This window comes from Pseudophryne corroboree, chromosome 2 (genome assembly GCF_028390025.1).
Source record: "Pseudophryne corroboree isolate aPseCor3 chromosome 2, aPseCor3.hap2, whole genome shotgun sequence".
Taxonomy (NCBI): Eukaryota; Metazoa; Chordata; class Amphibia; order Anura; family Myobatrachidae; genus Pseudophryne; species Pseudophryne corroboree.
In genome coordinates this window covers 26,580,613-26,599,440 of record NC_086445.1, presented here as the reverse complement: position 1 = coordinate 26,599,440, position 18,828 = coordinate 26,580,613, and the positions used below count along the sequence as shown (strand labels likewise).

General features: G+C 47.3%; 1 protein-coding gene across 1 annotated transcript; it reads right to left on the bottom strand.

Moving 5' to 3' along the window:
• Nucleotides 1-572: 572 nt before the first annotated feature.
• On the bottom strand, nucleotides 573-17,752 carry LOC134989498 (olfactory receptor 4B13-like). The gene is made up of 3 exons (XM_063950612.1): nucleotides 17,680-17,752; nucleotides 14,268-14,459; nucleotides 573-1,564 (listed from the first exon to the last, which is right to left on the bottom strand). Exons 1-3 carry the CDS (start codon nucleotides 17,750-17,752, stop codon nucleotides 573-575), a joined length of 1,257 nt encoding a protein of 418 aa, XP_063806682.1.
• Between the last annotated feature and the right edge of the window lie 1,076 nt (nucleotides 17,753-18,828).

Here is an 18,828-nt window from a genome sequence, read left to right as displayed (position 1 = left end):
ATGAAATTAAAAGCACAGAGGGCCGCAGTTTAGATAGAGCTGATGCCTACATATACTCCTAGCGGGAGGAAAGCATGCGCAAAATGCCAGGAAAATTCCCGCTGCACCATACTCCCGGTGATTTTACAGGGATGCCGCAGTGGACGCTGGACTCCGGATAGGTGAGTACTGAAAAAATGGGTGCAACATACGTGGGCCCCCCTGGACTCGAGAGACCCGCGTGCACCGCTCACACTGCACCCATTATAGATACGCCAGAGGAGCCAGCCAATCAGCTCCTAACATTTCTCTAACACAGCCTGCAAAATGGCAGCTAGGGGCTGATTAGCTGGTACATTTTCTCTCCATTTTATCTCTCTCCAAGCCTTGATACATATGCTCCACATTTTCTGTAAGATAGAACTGATTTCATACAGAATTATTTTATTAATTGCAACAAGGTGACCAGCCATAGATTCCTCTCAGAGTGACGCCCATTGGAGCAAATGAAGATAATATGACAATGGACATTATAACCTGATACAGGTGCTTTGCACTGATTGTCACTTAGGACAGATATGGGGGAAGACAATTCATTTGAGCCCCATGTTTGTTATCTGCAAATGGTGAATGATTTTTATCTTCAGGGCATGTGTCCGGACCCCGTAGATCAGGGGGTTAAGGAGCGGTGGGAACACTGCAGGAGTAACAGACAGGAGAACATGGACCATAATGGGGAGGTCAATACTGCCCAGCCTGTACCTGATTACAACAAATAAAACTCCTAATAAAAAGACAGAAAAGTTAAGTAAATGGGTCACCAAGGTGTGGACGGCTTTCTGACGTGACTCTGTGGAGATCTTCAGGCAGACAACAAATATCTTCAAATAGGAGAAAACAGTGACTGAGATGGTGACAATTAGGTAGATGGAGACCAATGCAGCTGAATAGATTTTACTGAGAGAAGAGTCTGAGCAGGACAGAGTAACGAGGGACATATTATCACAGAATATATTATTTATCTTATTCCCACACAGAGGAAGAGCCCAGGTTAAGAGAATAGCTATGAGCAGAGTTGTGAAGGCAATGACACAACATCCAAAGATGAGTGTTAAAACCTTCTTGTTGGTCATCAAGGTGACATAATGCAATGGGTGACAGACGGCCAGATACCGGTCATACGCCATGAGGGTAAACGTGCTCATTTCCAAAAAAGCGAAAAGTGAAACACACAGAGTCTGAGTAATACATCCACCATATGAGATGGTCTTAGATGAGGTGATCAGGTCAACTATCAACTTTGGGAGAAACGTGGAGCTCCCGAACATTCCATTGAGGACCAGCTTACATATGAGAATGTACATGGGCTCGTGTAGGCTTGGCTCGGCCATCACCACAAATACAATAGTAATACTCAAAAGCATAATAAATAAATATATGATAATACAAAGGGCGCAATACATGTATTGGAACTCTTCCATCTCTACAAGACCCAGGAGAACCAAGAGGGTGCTGACATTGAACGCCTGGTCCATCTTTGCTTTTTTGTTGAAATTAGGGTTCCCCTGAGATTGCGTATAGAATCCTGTATAATAAGAAGACAAAGAAAATGTTTGTTCTCAAAACCTGTTCCACAGCTCTCGTTGGTGATCTGTACGATCGTGTTTTAAAATTCTTATACAGAACAACATACGGCATCACTAACAATATTTTAATGAGGGTTAATCTTTGGGAGGAATTCAACTAAACTTGATGTACCGGTGCATTGTACCTGCTGCTGGTATTGGAAGTTTTTGCTTTGTAATCCATATATGCGCAAACGAAAACTTGCGCAGGCGGCACTACCGTACCAGGCTGCTATGTGCCCATCTAGGCATTGTAGTGATGCCCGACGGTACTTCACATTGAATTGAATTCCTCTCTTACAAACATGTTCCTGTGATAACTGCACTTGTACTCTAATGTCCCTATGATCTTTTCCCGTCAATGGAGGCAATTCCGACCCAATCGCTCACTGCAGTTTATCGCAGAGCAGCGATCGGGTTGGATCTGCGCATGCGCCGGCACTGCAGTGCGCTGGCGCATGCTGGTCGACGAAGGCCGTTGTATTGTAGCGATCACCTCTGCCTGATTGACAGGCGGAGGAGGTCGCTGGATGGGAGGGGGCTGGACGGCGCTTAAGCCGCCATTTAGGGGGCGCGGTCCAGTCAATGTAGGCATGGCTGGACCATTGGGGGGGGTGCAGGCCGCGGTGGCTACATGACGTCACACGCAGCCGCTGCGACCCGGGCAGCAAGGATGTTCCCCTGGCCAGCCGCAGGATCTGCGCTGGCCGGGAGTTACTCCTGAAATGCAAAAGTGAGATGGTTTTGCGTTTCTGCAGGGGGTGGGGGAAGGCCGGCACTGACATGCGGGGTGGACTAGCCCTGTGCTGGGCGCCCCCCCCCCCCCCGCATGTCTGAGTCCCTGATCGTAGCTGTGCTAAATTTAGCGCAGCTACGATCAACTCGGAATGACCCCCAATGACTCAATGTCTTCAAGGGTACCTTCATAGACCGTTCTGTAAATGGCCTTGGATGGAGATAAAGTGCACGGTAATAAAGTACCAGCCAATCAGGTCCTAAGGGGGTCATTCAGACCTGATCGCATGCTAGATTTTTATGCTGCAGTGCAATCAGGACACAATTCGGCAAAACTGCGCATGTGTATGCACCGCAATGCGCAGGCATGTCGTACGGGTACAAAGTGGATCATTGCTGAGCGATGGATTTAACGAAGAATCCATTCACACAGCCGATCGCAAGGAGATTGACAGGAAGAGGGCGTTTGTGGGTGGCAATTGACCGTTTTCTGGGTGTGTTTTGAAGAACGCAGGCGTGTTCAAGCGTTTGCAGGGCGGGTGTCTGATGTCAATTCTGGACACGGACAGGATGAAGTGAGCGCAGTGGCTGAGTAAGGTCTGGGCAACTCAGAAACTACAGAAAACTTTTTTGTACCGCTCGGCTGCACATGCGTTTGCACACTTGCAAAGTGAAAATACACTCCCACATAGGCGGCGACTTTCTGAACGCAGCGCTGCTAAATGTAGCTAGTGAGCGATCAACTCGGAATGACCCCCTCACTGCCATGTTACAGGCTGTGTTTGAAAATTGAAAGTTAGGGGAAGATTGGTTGGTACTTTGGGGGTCATTCTGAGTTAATTACTCGATAGCTACTTTTTGCAGCGCTGCGTTCAGATAGTCGCCGCCTATGGGGGAGTGTATTTTCTCTTTGCAAGTGTGCGAACGCTTGTGCAGCCGAGCGGGACGAAAAAGTTTTTTGCAGTTTCTGAGTAGCTCAGAACTTACTCAGCCGCTGCGATCACTTCAGATGACCAGGTGCCCTGTCTCCTGTATATATAATATCACCTGGGTCAGTGCCCATTCTGTGACACCAAAGTGACAGTGAGCTATGCATATACAGACATGTCACCAGTAACTGCTGCAGAGTAATAATATAATTACACAGACTGATGCTGGAGCCGGTGACTATAGCTGCTATAGGGGCACAGTACAGATGCCCTGTCTCCTGTATATATAATATCACCTGGGTCAGTACCCAGTCTGTGACATCATAGTGACAGTGATCTATGTACATACAGACATGTCACCAGTAACTGCTGCAGAGTAATAATATAATTACACAGACTGATGCTGGAGCCGGTGACTATAGCTCTGTAGGGGCACAGTACATACGCCCTGTCTCCTGTATATATAATATCACCTGGGTCAGTGCCCAGTCTGTGACATCATAGTGACAGTGATCTATGTACTACATACAGACATGTCACCAGTAACTACTGCAGAGTAATAATATAATTACACAGACTGATGCTGGAGCCGGTGACTATAGCTCTGTAGGGGCACAGTACAGATGCCCTGTCTCCTGTATATATAATATCACCTGGGTCAGTACCCAGTCTGTGACATCATAGTGACAGTGATCTATGTACATACAGACATGTCACCAGTAACTACTGCAGAGTAATAATATAATTACACAGACTGATGCTGGAGCCGGTGACTATAGCTCTGTAGGGGCACAGTACAGATGTCCTGTCTCCTGTATATATAATATCACCTGGGTCAGTACCCAGTCTGTGACATTATAGTGACAGTGAGCTATGTACATACATGTCATCAGTAACTGCTGCAGAGTAATAATATAATTACACAGACTGATGCTGGAGCCGGTGACTGGAGCTGATGTAGGGGCACAGTACAGGTGCCCTGTCTCCTGTATATATAATATCACCTGGGTCAGTGCCCAGTCTGTGACATCATAGTGACAGTGATCTATGTACATACAGACATGTCACCAGTAACTACTGCAGAGTAATAATATAATTACACAGACTGATGCTGGAGCCGGTGACTGGAGCTGATGTAGGGGCACAGTACAGATGCCCTGTCTCCTGTATATATAATATCACCTGGGTCAGTGCCCAGTCTGTGACATCATAGTGACAGTGATCTATGTACATACAGACATGTCACCAGTAACTACTGCAGAGTAATAATATAATTACACAGACTGATGCTGGAGCCGGTGACTATAGCTGCTGTAGGGGCACAGTACAGGTGCCCTGTATCCTGTATATATAATATCACCTGGGTCAGTGCCCAGTCTGTGACATTATAGTGACAGTGAGCTATGTATATTGTTTCTGTGAGAGGGAATACAATAGACAGGTCTGAAGGTACAACTCTATCATCATAGAGCACAGTGACATATAACGGGTGTGATTGTGACGTGTAAAGCGTAACACAGCCAGTACACTATCAGTGAGTGCGTACTGTACCTCACACGCCGGCGTCTCTGCAGATGGAGCTCTGTGTGACATTTACCCCCCATGTATTTATACACACAGTGGGGAGACACAGCCAGGCCACAAGGGAGGTCATGTCCCTGCACAGACAGATGTAGAGAACGACAGTAAATGTATTTATGGAATCAACAGTACAGTATATTGCTCTGGAGGTAATTCATATCTTCATATCTATTAATTCTGTTCAATCCATCCCCTCTCTGCAGATGTGCACATAGCAGCAAGAGATGTGCACCGACCCACGTGTTTTGGATCTTTAGGGGTATATTCAATCGAAGTCGGATCCATTCCGAACATTCATTTGTCGGAATGGATCCGACCTGAGCTATTCAAATAACATCTCAATTTGACTTGACTGAGGGGGGAGGGGGGGAGAGCAGTGCTACAGCAGTGGCTATATATATCTGCCCGCGACTCTCCCCGTCTCCACCCCCCCAGTCCATCTGCCTCTCCTGTCCCCGGATCACAGCCACCGCTCACGGCAGCGTCCACCCAGCTCCAGCAAGTGAGCTCTCACTTGTTGGAGCCGGGTGGACACTGCTGTGAGCGGTGGCTGTGACATCCTCCACCGCTGCTCACCTGATCCCCGCCTCGGCTCACCCCATCACTGCCCGTCCCCGCTCGGCTCTCCAGTCTCCGGCGCTGCTCTCCCCATCTCACTTCAACTTTTTTTAAAGTCGAAGTGAGATAGTGGAAAAGGGGGCCAAAACCGCCCCATTTTCGACACAAGCACGTGGATCTGCAGCTATTCCGGCGATCCACGTGCTGTTCGACAATCGAATTCCTCGACTTGTCGAAAAATTTGATTGAATACTAGGTTGAATCACGATTCAACCTTAAAAAGTCGAAAACTGCCGTCTTTTCGACAGACGGCAGCTTTCGACTTCAATTGAATATACCCCATAGTCATTTGTGTGTTTTGGTTTCGGTTCTGGTTTTGCAAAACCACCCAAATGTATTTAGGTTTTTTTTTATCTGTATTTTTTTTAATGCTAAAAACAGCTACAATCATGTATTTTGGGCCTTTTTTTTGTTCCTACAGTATTAGTAAACACAATAACATTACCGTATTTTCCGGACCATAGGACGCGCCTGACCATAAGACGCACCTAGTTTTTAGAGTAGGAAAACTGGGAAAAAAAGAGCCAGCACACACACACACACACACACACACACACACACACACACACACACACACACACACACACACACATCAGAGCCAGCATACACATAGACACACACACACACACACACACACTCATATTGTAGACAGTACCAGTGGTTCCCCGCGTCCAGGCTCTCAGCTAACGCTGCCCGCGGTGCACTCCTGAGGAGGGAGGAGGTGTGGGGGAGCGGGGGGAGTCACATGATGCCGGCTCTGAGATGCGGCGCGCTCTGCTGATGACGGCGCAGCAGCAGCATCCAGGATCCGCCGGTTCCCCGCGTCCAGGCTCTCGGCTAACGCTGCCTGCAGGGAAACTCCTGAGGAGAGAGGAGGTGTGGGGGAGCGGGGGGAGTCACATGATGCCGGCTCTGCTGTTGGGCTCTGAGATGCGGCGCGCTCTGATGACGTTGCAGCAGCAGCAGCATCCAGGACCAGCCGCTACCCGCAAACTTCATCTGCATTGGCTCTTATTCGCTCCATAAGACGCACATACTTTCCCCCCCACATTTTTGTGGAGAAAAAATGCGTCTTATGGTCCGAAAAATACGGTAATTTCCAGTCATTTCCTGCCAATTTTGACTATCTCACAGCTGACAATATTCACCAATATTGGCCAAAGTCTGGCAGGCTAAACTAAGCAACAGAGAAGCGGCACAAACACACGGCAGTTTCTCTTTACAAATGTGTTGCAAGTTAGGGATGTATTAGAGCAATAACCAATAAAAATGTTTATGCAAAAAGACCATCCCCCAATGACCCCCCCTAAATACAGCTCATTAAGAAAATGAAAATTTGTGCAAGATGCAATTATTCTTGGGCTCACCCTTAAATTGTATATTAATAAAAAGCACATGTACATTTTAACAAACCAAGCATTCCAGAGACAGGTTGTTTGTTCGCGGCTCCCACCCCCCAAATCAATCTTATGGAAGGACTACCCCTGATCATTAATGAGGAGGTGTTATGCACACCAGTGCCTGCAGGAATGTACTGGTGTTTGAACTGTTATACACACCAGTGCCTGCAGGAATGTACTGGTGTCTGAACAGAGAGGGATGCAAAACAAATGAACTCACAGACAGACTGGGAAATATGACATAACGTACACAGAAGGTGATAGGGTAACAAAACCAACACAGAGTGAACAGAGAAGCCCAGAGGCTAAGAAACTGGGTGTCTCCCTAGTATTAGAAATGCTCAGATGGAAAAAGCAAGATGTTGTGTTTTAATACGTAGAGAACCCGAAATGCTGTTGCTAAGGGCAACAGCAAAACCCTAAAGGGTTACCAACGGGTGTGGCAGTAAACTCCTTGGTCAGAGATGGAATAATAGACACAAGGAGAGTCTCCACAATCCTAATTCTCACTTGCAGGGCCCAGGTTCAGCTTACTGCCACTAAACTGACACATGGACGCCCTGCACAGTGAGAGAGGATTATGCAGGCAGGTCTGAAAGTACAGCCACAAACCTGCTGGGTTCACAGAATAGCAACAGAACCTCAGCAGGCTAAACGACTGACTCCAGTCTTACTGCTAGGTCTGGATTGGCAGAGTGTAGTACCAAATGCCCAGGCCTATTTGCAGTAAGCAACAACAAAATACAAAGCTACACAGTACTGGCTAACTTTCAGGAACTGACTAACCAACAAAGATTCAGCAGCATCTGCTTACCCTGAGAAGAGGCCTTATAAAGCAGGTGCTGTCCACGCCCCCCTCAGACCTCACAGACTGTGAGCACAAAAACCAGCACCGGATCCCATGCCTGTAACCACTGCACAGCAAAAGACCCGAACCGGAGTATCAGCTGCGCTCAGGTTACTCCGCTAGCACTTGTCTCCCGGTTGCCATGACGACGTGGCAGCACAGGGCAGGAGACCCTAACAGTACCCCCCCTCTGACGAGGGGTCAAAGAACCCCTACCACCGGGTTTATCGGGGAACTGCGAGAAGAAAGAGCGTATCAGTCTGGGGGCATGAAGATCACAACTGCGCACCCACGACCGCTCCTCCGGGCCATACCCCTTCCAGTGCACCAAAAATGACAGCCGACCCCGAACCATCTTGGAGTCAAGAATCCTTTCAACAACAAACTCCCTCTGGCCACGTATCAGAAGAGGGGAAGGTCTTCCTCTGGAAGAAGGATTACTAATCGCCCGTTTTAAAAGGGAACAATGAAATGTTTTATTGATACCCAAAGAACGGGGCAGATCTAACTGAAATGCCACCGGATTGAGAACCCTGGTGATCTTATAAGGGCCGATGAACCGGGGGCCTAACTTATGAGATGGCTGTTTCAACTTCAAATTCTTGGTAGACAACCAGACGAAGTCTCCTAATTTGAAGCTGCAGGGTCTTTTCCGCTTATCAAAAACCCTTTTGGTCACTAATGACACAGACACAAGGGCTTTCTTCACTTTCCTCCAAATACCTCTAAGGACCGAAACGACAGAGGAACCACCAGGCGTGGAGTCCAGGGGGTCAAAAGAATTGGCCTTAGGATGATGCCCATACACACAAAGGAAGGGAGAGATCCCTGTAGCAGAGTGAGCCGCGTTGTTATAGGCAAACTCCGCCATTGACAGATGAGCAACCCAGTCAGTCTGACACTTGGAGACATAACACCTGAGGAACTGCTCCAAGGTCTGGTTCACCCTTTCAGTCTGCCCATTAGACTGCGGATGGTAGCCTGACGACAAGCTGACAGAAATCTGGAGATCGGAACAAAATGCCCTCCAGAATTTGGCCACAAACTGGGATCCGCGGTCAGAGACCACATCAAGTGGCAACCCGTGGAGGCGCACAACATGCAGCATAAATAATTCAGACAGGCGTCTGGCCGATGGCAGCCCAACCAGTGGAACGAAGTGCGCCATCTTCGAAAACCTGTCAACGACAACCCAGATGGCTGTCATCCCAGAGGATTTGGGCAAGTCCACAACAAAATCCATTGAAATGTGGGTCCATGGCTTAGATGGAATAGAGAGTGGATGTAATGGGCCAACAGGAACCCCTCTAGGAGTCTTATTTCGGGCACAGATGTCACATGCCCGAACCCACTGATCCACATCCTTAGCCACCGAGGGCCACCACACCGCCCTAGATAGCAACTCCCGAGTTCTGGCAATACCCGGGTGACCTGCCGACTTCTTGGCATGGAATTCCAGGAACACTCGCTGTCTTAACCTAGGAGGCACAAACAAAAGACCTACCGGAAGGTCTGGAGGAGCCTGCTCCTGTGCTCTAAGGACTAATGACAAGAGGTCCTGGGTAATGCCCACTTTAATACATGATGGGGACACAATGGGCAACGGCTCCTCGGTGGTCTCCTGGATTGGAGCAAAACTCCGCGAGAGCGCATCAGCCTTGATGTTTTTTGACCCAGGACGATATGTTATCAAAAAATTAAAGCGAGCAAAAAACAAAGCCCATCGTGCCTGCCTGGCATTGAGACGCTTCGCTGACTCTAAATATGCCAAATTCTTATGGTCGGTGAGAATTGAGACCACAAACTTAGCCCCCTCAAGCCAGTGTCTCCACTCCTCGAGTGCATCCTTAATAGCCAACAATTCCCGGTTACCCACGTCATAATTCATCTCGGCAGGCGAAAATTTACGGGAAAAGTAAGCACAGGGATGAAGGCGATTATCAGACACTCCCATCTGAGAGAGCACTGCCCCAATACCCATCTCAGAGGCATCCACCTCCACCACAAAAGGACGCTCTGGATCTGGGTGTCGCAGCACCTTGGCCGAGACAAATGCCCTTTTGAGACGGGCAAAAGCCGCTTTGGCCTCACGAGACCAGTGAGCAACATCCGCCCCTTTCTTAGTGAGTGCCACCAAGGGCGCCACTATAGACGAAAATCCAGCGATAAATCGTCTATAAAAATTTGCAAAGCCCAGGAAACGCTGAAGCGCCTTCAAACTAGTGGGCTGCACCCAATCCAGGACTGCCTGTACCTTGGAACCCTCCATTTGGAAACCTTCTGGGGAGATAATATATCCTAGAAATGCGATTTGCTGAACTTCAAATTCGCACTTCTCCAGCTTCGCCCCAAGCCGGTAGTCTCTGAGTTTCTGGAGGACTAAGCGTACATGCTTCCGATGTTCCTCCAGGGAATGGGAGAAGATTAGGATGTCATCTAAGTATACAACTAAGAATCTATCCAAATATTCCCTGAGCACATCGTTCATGAAATCCTGGAAGACTGCCGGGGCATTACAGAGCCCAAAAGGCATCACCAAATATTCATAATGCCCTGAGTGGGTATTAAAGGCAGTCTTCCATTCATCCCCCTCTCTTATTCGGATTAGATTGTACGCACCGCGTAGGTCAATCTTAGAAAAAATGGTGGCAGTACGAAGCTGGTCAAACAAGACCGAAATGAGAGGCAGTGGGTATGAGTTTTTAATCGTGATACGGTTCAATTCCCTGAAGTCGATGCATGGTCGCAATGAACCGTCCTTTTTACCCACGAAGAAGAACCCCGACCCAACTGGAGACTGTGAAGGTCTGATAAATCCTTTAGCCAAGTTCTCCTTAATGTACTCTGCCATAGCCTGAGTCTCAGGACGTGACAGGGAGTACAACCTGCTCTTGGGAAGCTTAGCATTCGGCAACAAACCAATGGCACAGTCATAGGGGCGATGGGGAGGTAGTACCTCTGCAACTTTTTTGGAGAACACGTCCGCAAAATCTGCATAACACCCTGGCAATCCTGGCAAACTTAGCTGCGAGAGCCTGACTGGAAGGCTCAAGCAACTCCTGAAACAATCAGTACCCCAACTAAGAATCTCCCCAGAGACCCAGTCAAATTGAGGATTGTGGGCCCTTAACCAGGGTAACCCCAACACCAATGGGGCAAAAGTACAGACAGTCACATAAAAGGACAATTTTTCAGAGTGTGTGGCTCCAATAAACAAAGAAATCTGGCTAGTGCAAGAGGTAATTTTACCCTGGGATAATGGTTCCCCGTTTAACCCACAAATCTCAATTTCCGACGCCAAGGGTACTAAGGAAACAGAGTGTTTCAGGGCGAATTGGCGGTCCATAAAAACCCCGTCGGCCCCACTGTCCACAAAGGCCTCAGTCTTGACAGTTTGACCGAGGATCTTCAAGGTCACCGGAATGATAAAAGTCTTCTTGGGAAATTCTGACTTCTGGCCTGACAGGATATTTCCCATCACCCTCAGGCCCTGAAGTTTTCCGGCTTTTCTGGGCATGATACTACCACATGACCCTTATTCTCACAGTACAAACACAACCCCTGCTGTCTCCTCCGCGTCTTCTCACGCGAGGAGAGGCGGGTAGCCCCAATCTGCATAGGTTCCTCGGAAAATTCCTCAGAGTCTGAGGTTCCCTTGGGAAAGAAGGAAACCTCGGTCTCCCTTTCAAGCCTACGCTCTCTCAGCCGTCTATCCACCCGGATGGATAACTGCATGAGCTGATCCAAGCTATCAGGCAAGGGATATTGTACCAGTTGGTCTTTTATCTGGTTAGAAAGACCTCTTCGGTACTGGTGTCTCAGGGCTGGGTCATTCCACTGGGTATCATGTGCCAACCTCCGAAACTCCGTACAGTAAACCTCAACTGGCCATCGCCCTTGCTTAAGGATCGAAATCTGAGCCTCGGCTGAGGCCGTCTTGTCAGGGTCATCATACAACATGCCCAGTGCCGTAAAAAAAGCATCAACACTTTTAAGCGACGGACAGTCAGGCTGCAACCCATATGCCCAGACCTGTGGGTCTCCTTGTAGCAAGGAAATCACTATGCCCACCCGCTGAATCTCTGACCCAGAAGACTGAGGCCTAAGCTGGAAATATAATTTGCAGCTCTCCTTGAAACAAAAGAACTGCGAGCGATCTCCAGAAAAACGATCCGGAAGATTTACTTTTGGCTCCTTAACCCCTGAAGGTGCTGCTGCTGCGGGAGCTCCGCCAGCGGCCTGGGAGGTGTGCATTTTAATGGACAAATCATTAAATTGACGAGTCAGGACCTGCACCTGATCGACCACCTGTTGCAACGTATTTTGAGGGGTATGCTCCATATTCCCACAAAATTTCAACAGGAGTATTGGGCTGCTGAATATGTTATGCACACCAGTGCCTGCAGGAATGTACTGGTGTTTGAACTGTTATACACACCAGTGCCTGCAGGAATGTACTGGTGTCTGAACAGAGAGGGATGCAAAACAAATGAACTCACAGACAGACTGGGAAATATGACATAACGTACACAGAAGGTGATAGGGTAACAAAACCAACACAGAGTGAACAGAGAAGCCCAGAGGCTAAGAAACTGGGTGTCTCCCTAGTATTAGAAATGCTCAGATGGAAAAAGCAAGATGTTGTGTTTTAATACGTAGAGAACCCGAAATGCTGTTGCTAAGGGCAACAGCAAAACCCTAAAGGGTTACCAACGGGTGTGGCAGTAAACTCCTTGGTCAGAGATGGAATAATAGACACAAGGAGAGTCTCCACAATCCTAATTCTCACTTGCAGGGCCCAGGTTCAGCTTACTGCCACTAAACTGACACATGGACGCCCTGCACAGTGAGAGAGGATTATGCAGGCAGGTCTGAAAGTACAGCCACAAACCTGCTGGGTTCACAGAATAGCAACAGAACCTCAGCAGGCTAAACGACTGACTCCAGTCTTACTGCTAGGTCTGGATTGGCAGAGTGTAGTACCAAATGCCCAGGCCTATTTGCAGTAAGCAACAACAAAATACAAAGCTACACAGTACTGGCTAACTTTCAGGAACTGACTAACCAACAAAGATTCAGCAGCATCTGCTTACCCTGAGAAGAGGCCTTATAAAGCAGGTGCTGTCCACGCCCCCCTCAGACATCACAGACTGTGAGCACAAAAACCAGCACCGGATCCCATGCCTGTAACCACTGCACAGCAAAAGACCCGAACCGGAGTATCAGCTGCGCTCAGGTTACTCCGCTAGCACTTGTCTCCCGGTTGCCATGACGACGTGGCAGCACAGGGCAGGAGACCCTAACAGGAGGTTTATGATGAGCGTGTTGGAAGTGGCGATTGCATGGGCTGGTCCAAACTGCTGGTGGCGGATACTGCACAGCTTGTTATTATTTTACAAATTATTATCATAGGATTCCTGCAGTCAGAACGCCAACACTGTTATCCCGAATAGGGTCTCCAGAATACCGACAGCCAGGATCCTGAACAAGCAGACACCGCCGTGCTGGACATTTGTTGGGGGGGTAGGTTTAGGCTGCGGGGAGGGTTGTAAAGTTTAGGCTGCGAGGAAGTGGGTTAGGTTTAAGCACCCCCCAGGGAGTGTTATGGTCAGGTTGCTGGGAGGGATGGTTAGGTTTAGGCTGTGGGAAGGGGAGGTTAGGTTTAGGCGCCACAGGGCAGGGTTAGGATTAGGCTGTGGGGGTTCTGCATAGGCTACAGAAAGGTAGGGTTAGAGAGTCGGGGGGAAGGAAAGTATACTTACCTTCCCCTGTCAGAATTCTAATCATCAGGATGCTGCGGTCGGTATTCTGACTGCCGGCATTCTGACCGCCGGCATATTATACCCGGGTGTGGATCATTAGATCGACAGTGTCTAGGTCGACAATATTTAGGTTGACCACTATAGATCGACAGTCACTAGGTCGACAGGGTCAGAAGGTCGACATGTTCTAGGTCGACGGGTCAAAAGGTCGACATGAGTTTTTTTTGTGTCATTGTCTTCGTAGAGTGACCGGGAACCCCAATTAGTGCACCTTTGGGCAAGGTGCCTCACTCCGCTACCGCTTCGCTCGGTACAGATTACCGTTCCAATCGTAGTCCACGTGGATAGTTAAGTATGAAAAAGTAAAACAAAAGTTTTTTTAAAAAAAACTCATGTCGACATTTTGACATGTCGACCTAGAATATTTCGACTTTCTGACCCTGTCGACCTAGTGACTGTCGACCTATAGTGTTCAACCTAAACATTGTCGACCTAGACACTGTCGATCTTCAGACCAGATCCCATTATACCCAAACCATAATCATTTTAGTAAAATACATTTTATGAACTTGCCGCAACTGACATAACATGGAGGAGGTGCCTAGGTGGAAAACAGCACTACCTCTACTGAATTTGGCCTCACAAATAGAGCAGATGCCTTCACAAATGTTGCCCATATTTGGGTAAAAAATAATCCCACACACAAGAGGTGGTTTTTTGGATTTATGACCAGGCATCACAATGCCTTTCTTTTTTATCACAGGCAAGAACTGCTGCTACTAGTGGCTGACTTAAACAAACAACATCATCAACATCTTCATCATCAATATCCTCATTAACGTCAAATAGTACGTAAGTATCATCCTCATCCTGTTGCACTTCCACGCTAGCTTCCTCAATTTCTATTATATCATAATCTTTACTTGTAATGCTCACCCCCAAATGTGCAGAGGGTGCAGAAATAGTGGAAGAAGGCTTCTCTACTAGTACAGTGTAAGAAATGTCAGACTTACACAAACTGTAGCTAATGTGTGAACCGCTAGGCTCTCCCCAGGGATTTGTGAACACACAGTTTGTTCTTCAGCCTTAGTGTTCTTTTTTTGGGGCACCCTCATGTTTAGGTTTTGGATCTGTATTTTTTTTAAACGCTAAAATAGCTAAGATCATGTGATGTGTGCCTGTTTTCGGCCCTCATTCCGAGTTGTTCGCTCGCTAGCTGCTTTTAGCAGCATTGCACACGCTAGGCCGCCGCCCTTTGGGAGTGTATCTTAGCTTAGCAGAATTGTGAACGAAAGATTAGCAGAATTGCTACTAAATAATTCTTTGCAGTTTCTGAGTAGCTCCAGACCTACTCCTAGATTGCGATCAGCTCGGTCAGTTTAGTTCCTGGTTTGACGTCACAAACACGCCCTGCGTTCGGCCAGCCACTCCCCCGTTTCTCTAGACACTCCCGCGTTTTTCCCTGACACGCCTGCGTTTTTTAGCACACTCCCGGAAAACGCTCAGTTACCACCCAGAAACGCCCCTTTCCTGTCAATCACTCACCGATCAGCAGTGCGACTGAAAAGCGCCGCAGGATCAACAGCAAATCTACTAAGTTTTGTGTAAAATAACTTCAGACCATGCGCATTTAGCAACAAATCGCAGCATAGTGAAAATCGGCAACGAGCGAACAACTCGGAATGACCACCTTTGTTCCTACAGTATTACTAATGTCAATAACATTAATTTATAGTAATTTCCAGTCAATTTTTACCACCTCACAGCTCAGAATATTGTTTTCTTAAAAATTGGCCAAGGGTTGCAGTGCGCTGGCTGGTTACTAAGTGACAGGGCAGAGGCACAAACACATGTCAGTTTATAATACATCTATGAAACATTTTCACGCAACAGTGGTAGCAGGAACGTAACTCCCAGATGCAATTGAGATGCGCCTGCCTCTAGGCTCCAAGCCCCCAAGGGGCCCCTGCATGTACAGCAGCAACTTTGTGGATACACAGCAGGATCCAAGGGTAACCGCTGCTCTTCCAATAGAGCTCTGCGGCCCACCCATTGGTGCTGCAGAGTTATTCGGCTAATACCTGCAATAGGCGACAGGATGGCTCCTGCCTGGTACTAATCAGCCTGCGCTGCAGCAAGCTACGGTGCACCCAACGATGCTGCTGGACATCTAGATGGGTCATGCCCATGAATGCTGATTCTGCATGCTGCAGATGGTTGAATCAGACTGTAGCTGGAGCTCAGCCAATTCATTGTGGGCTCTGGTCCCCTATACACACACACACACACACACACACACACACACACACACACACATGCACACCATATTTGTTTTCCCTCTTTTTTCAAGGGGGCGAGCAGCAAACTCCAACTTGTCTTGGGGCGACTAGATTAATTTACACCACTGAGTGGCAAAAAAGAAAAGTGGTGCAAGATGGAATTGTCCTTGGGCCCTCCCACCCACCTTTAGGTTGTATATTAAAAAGGATATGTACAGGTTAACAAGCCAAGCACTTTAGCGACAGGGACTGGCACTTTTTTTGGCAGAAGTGCTTGGTTTGTTTGGGCCCAATAAAACAAGCTACAATTGGCTTAAGGCAGCTAACAGTGTTGTTTTGTTAATGATCTCTTCTCTACAGTGGGAAGGTATTGTCATTATCATCCTTATCCTCACCCTCGTCAGTGTTAAAATCATCATCACATAATATTAGCTCAAACCCCACAATTACAGAAGTCTCTGCACTTTGACATAATTAGCGGGAAAGATCGTCCTCGTGGAATTTGTAGTTCATTTTTGTGAATATCATCTTTTCCACATTTTGGAGAAGTAACCTCCTCTGCTGATCACTCACAAGGTTCCCAGCTGTGCTGAAAACTCATTCCAGGTACACACTGGAGGGTGGTGTCATGAGCAGCTGCGGCCCATGACTTACGCATGAAGTTTTTGGTCCATTGGAAGGGGTATGGACCAGAGGAGAGATCCTGGGTGTTGGACAAGAATTTGCATGTTCTTAGATTGAAGAAGGCCTTGGAAGTCGGGATCTAAAGGTTCTTTGACCCCTCCTCAAGTGGGGTACTGTCATAAGCCGCTGCGGCCTGTGACTTTAGCAGCATCCGGTCATCACTAAGCGACCAGACTCTTGCAAACTTTCACTCCCCAGCCGTCGGCTACTTGCCAACACGGGACACTAGCCAGTGCAGCACTTAGGGTTGCTAGGGAGACAGGAGACCTGTGGAACATGCAGCAGGACAGCTGCACAGAATATTCAATTAAGGGAGGCTTGGCTGTGCTCTGTGTGGGATTGGCTCAATCTACCGGCTTATTCTGTGTCTGTCTCTCATTCCTTGCTGGTCATAGTGCCTGGTCGCAGCAGGAGCCCTTGTCTCTCTGTACAAGAGTTCCTGTTTGTTTCACTTAAATCTGGTTCTTGTTCTATCCAGCTCCGCAGTACTCTGTGTGCAGTTTATATCTGTTTCCTTTTCATTTACTGTTTGTCTTTGTAATTATCTTATTAAATACCTGTTTGCTACGTATTGCTTACTGCATCTGTGTGCTGGCACCCTTGTTAATTATTTATACCCATACTAGCATTTGTTTGGAATCCTCATTAAGCAGTAGTTTATTATCTGTACTTCTCCTGCTAGTTTGAGTGTGTGGTTCTCTCCACTTTTTTTCATTATCTTCTCATTTCTCTTAAACCCATATTTCCTGCCTGGTTCATATTCTAGGCACACACGTTTCCTCATACTGTGCTCAGTTTATATTCTTGTCCTCATTGTTATTGTCTCTTCTCTTCATCCTATTTTATCTTGTCTCTGCTTTCTTATCTTCTCTTTAGTCTTTCTCCTTACCGGCATTGATTCTGGTCACTCTGGTTTAAGCTTGTACTATCTTCAGTAGCGTAAGTCTTGGTGGAATCCCAGTACCGGTAGGCGCGTCTAGCCTTAAGGGAACAGCAGCTATTATAGGCAAGAAGATCTTCTGCTGAGTTCTATGAGTCTTAAGCCTTGGGTATACAAGGGTCTCTGCCCAGAAGATTACCACAGCTTTAGCTTCCTCATGGAAGATCTGTCCCTGTCGTAAAAATTATGACCAGCCAGAAGTACTAGTGGAGGCCTTAACTGGAATAATTTTTGGAGTCGATATGGATCCTTCTACAAGAATCTGGCTCAGATTTTGGCTAATCAAATTCTGGGACTTACACAGAAACTTCAAGAGCTCTTCGTTAAAGTAGCCTCTCAGGAACAGACAGTTAGACAGGGGTTCACCTCTCATGGGAGTAAAGAGCCGCAGGTTAATTTACCAGATCAGTTTTCTGGAGACAGAACAAATTCTTAATTTTTGTGAGAACTGATTCTTTCTTTTCAGACATGCGTTTTTTATATGATGATCCAGATCGAGCGGCCTTGGCTCATTTTTGCTCCCTTAGACAGGGCCGTGGAACTGCAGAGTCGTATTGCATGGAATTCAGAGGATCAGCAGTAGATTCCGAATGGAATGATGCGGCTCTTCAGAGTCCATCCCGTATTGGCCTTTCTGAGCAGATTAAAGACTGCCTAGTGCAGGTCACCTGCTGAGTCTTTGGATGCTCTTATGAAATTGCCATTTGGGTTGATTGTCTGTTCTGGGAGCAGAAATATAAAAGGGAGTTTGGAGTGCTTCCTGCCTGTCCTTCCAGTCCTGATGTTTTGGAGGATCAATCTGAACCCATGCAGCTTGGGGTTATTCGGTTAACTTCTGATGAGAAAAAACGGAGGCGGTCAAAGGGTCTTTGTCTGTACTGCAGGGAACAAGGCCATTTTGTTGGTGTTTGCCCCAAAAGACCAGTAAACAACAGAGCCTGAGTGAAGTTGGATGGATTCACTTGGACATTTCTACCATAACACCCTCAAATTCCGTCCTACTCCCTGTGGAGCTTACTTTTGATAACAGGAAGGTTTCGGTTCTTGCTTTCATGGACTGTGGGGTAGCAGAGAATTTTATGGATACCATCTTATCCTTATCTTTAAATATACCTTCTTAACCTTTAGAATCATCTGTTTCTGTGTGTGGACTTGACGCCAATACTTTAACTCAAGTCTCTTTTCGGACCCCTCCTCTACTTTTTCTGCGGGCATTCTTCATACTGAGAAATTATTTTTTTTCTTTATTCAATGCCCTCTTGCTCCTATAGTTCTTGGCTTGCCTTGGTTGAGAAAACACAAATCTGTAGTGGAGTGGAAGTCCGGATAAATCATCCATTGGAATTCAGAATGTGAGTCCAGTTGTCTCACTCTTCCAATTCGTTCAGTCCAGACCATTCCTAAGAACCTTCCTGAGCCGTAGCATGCCTTCCAAGATGTGTTCTCTAA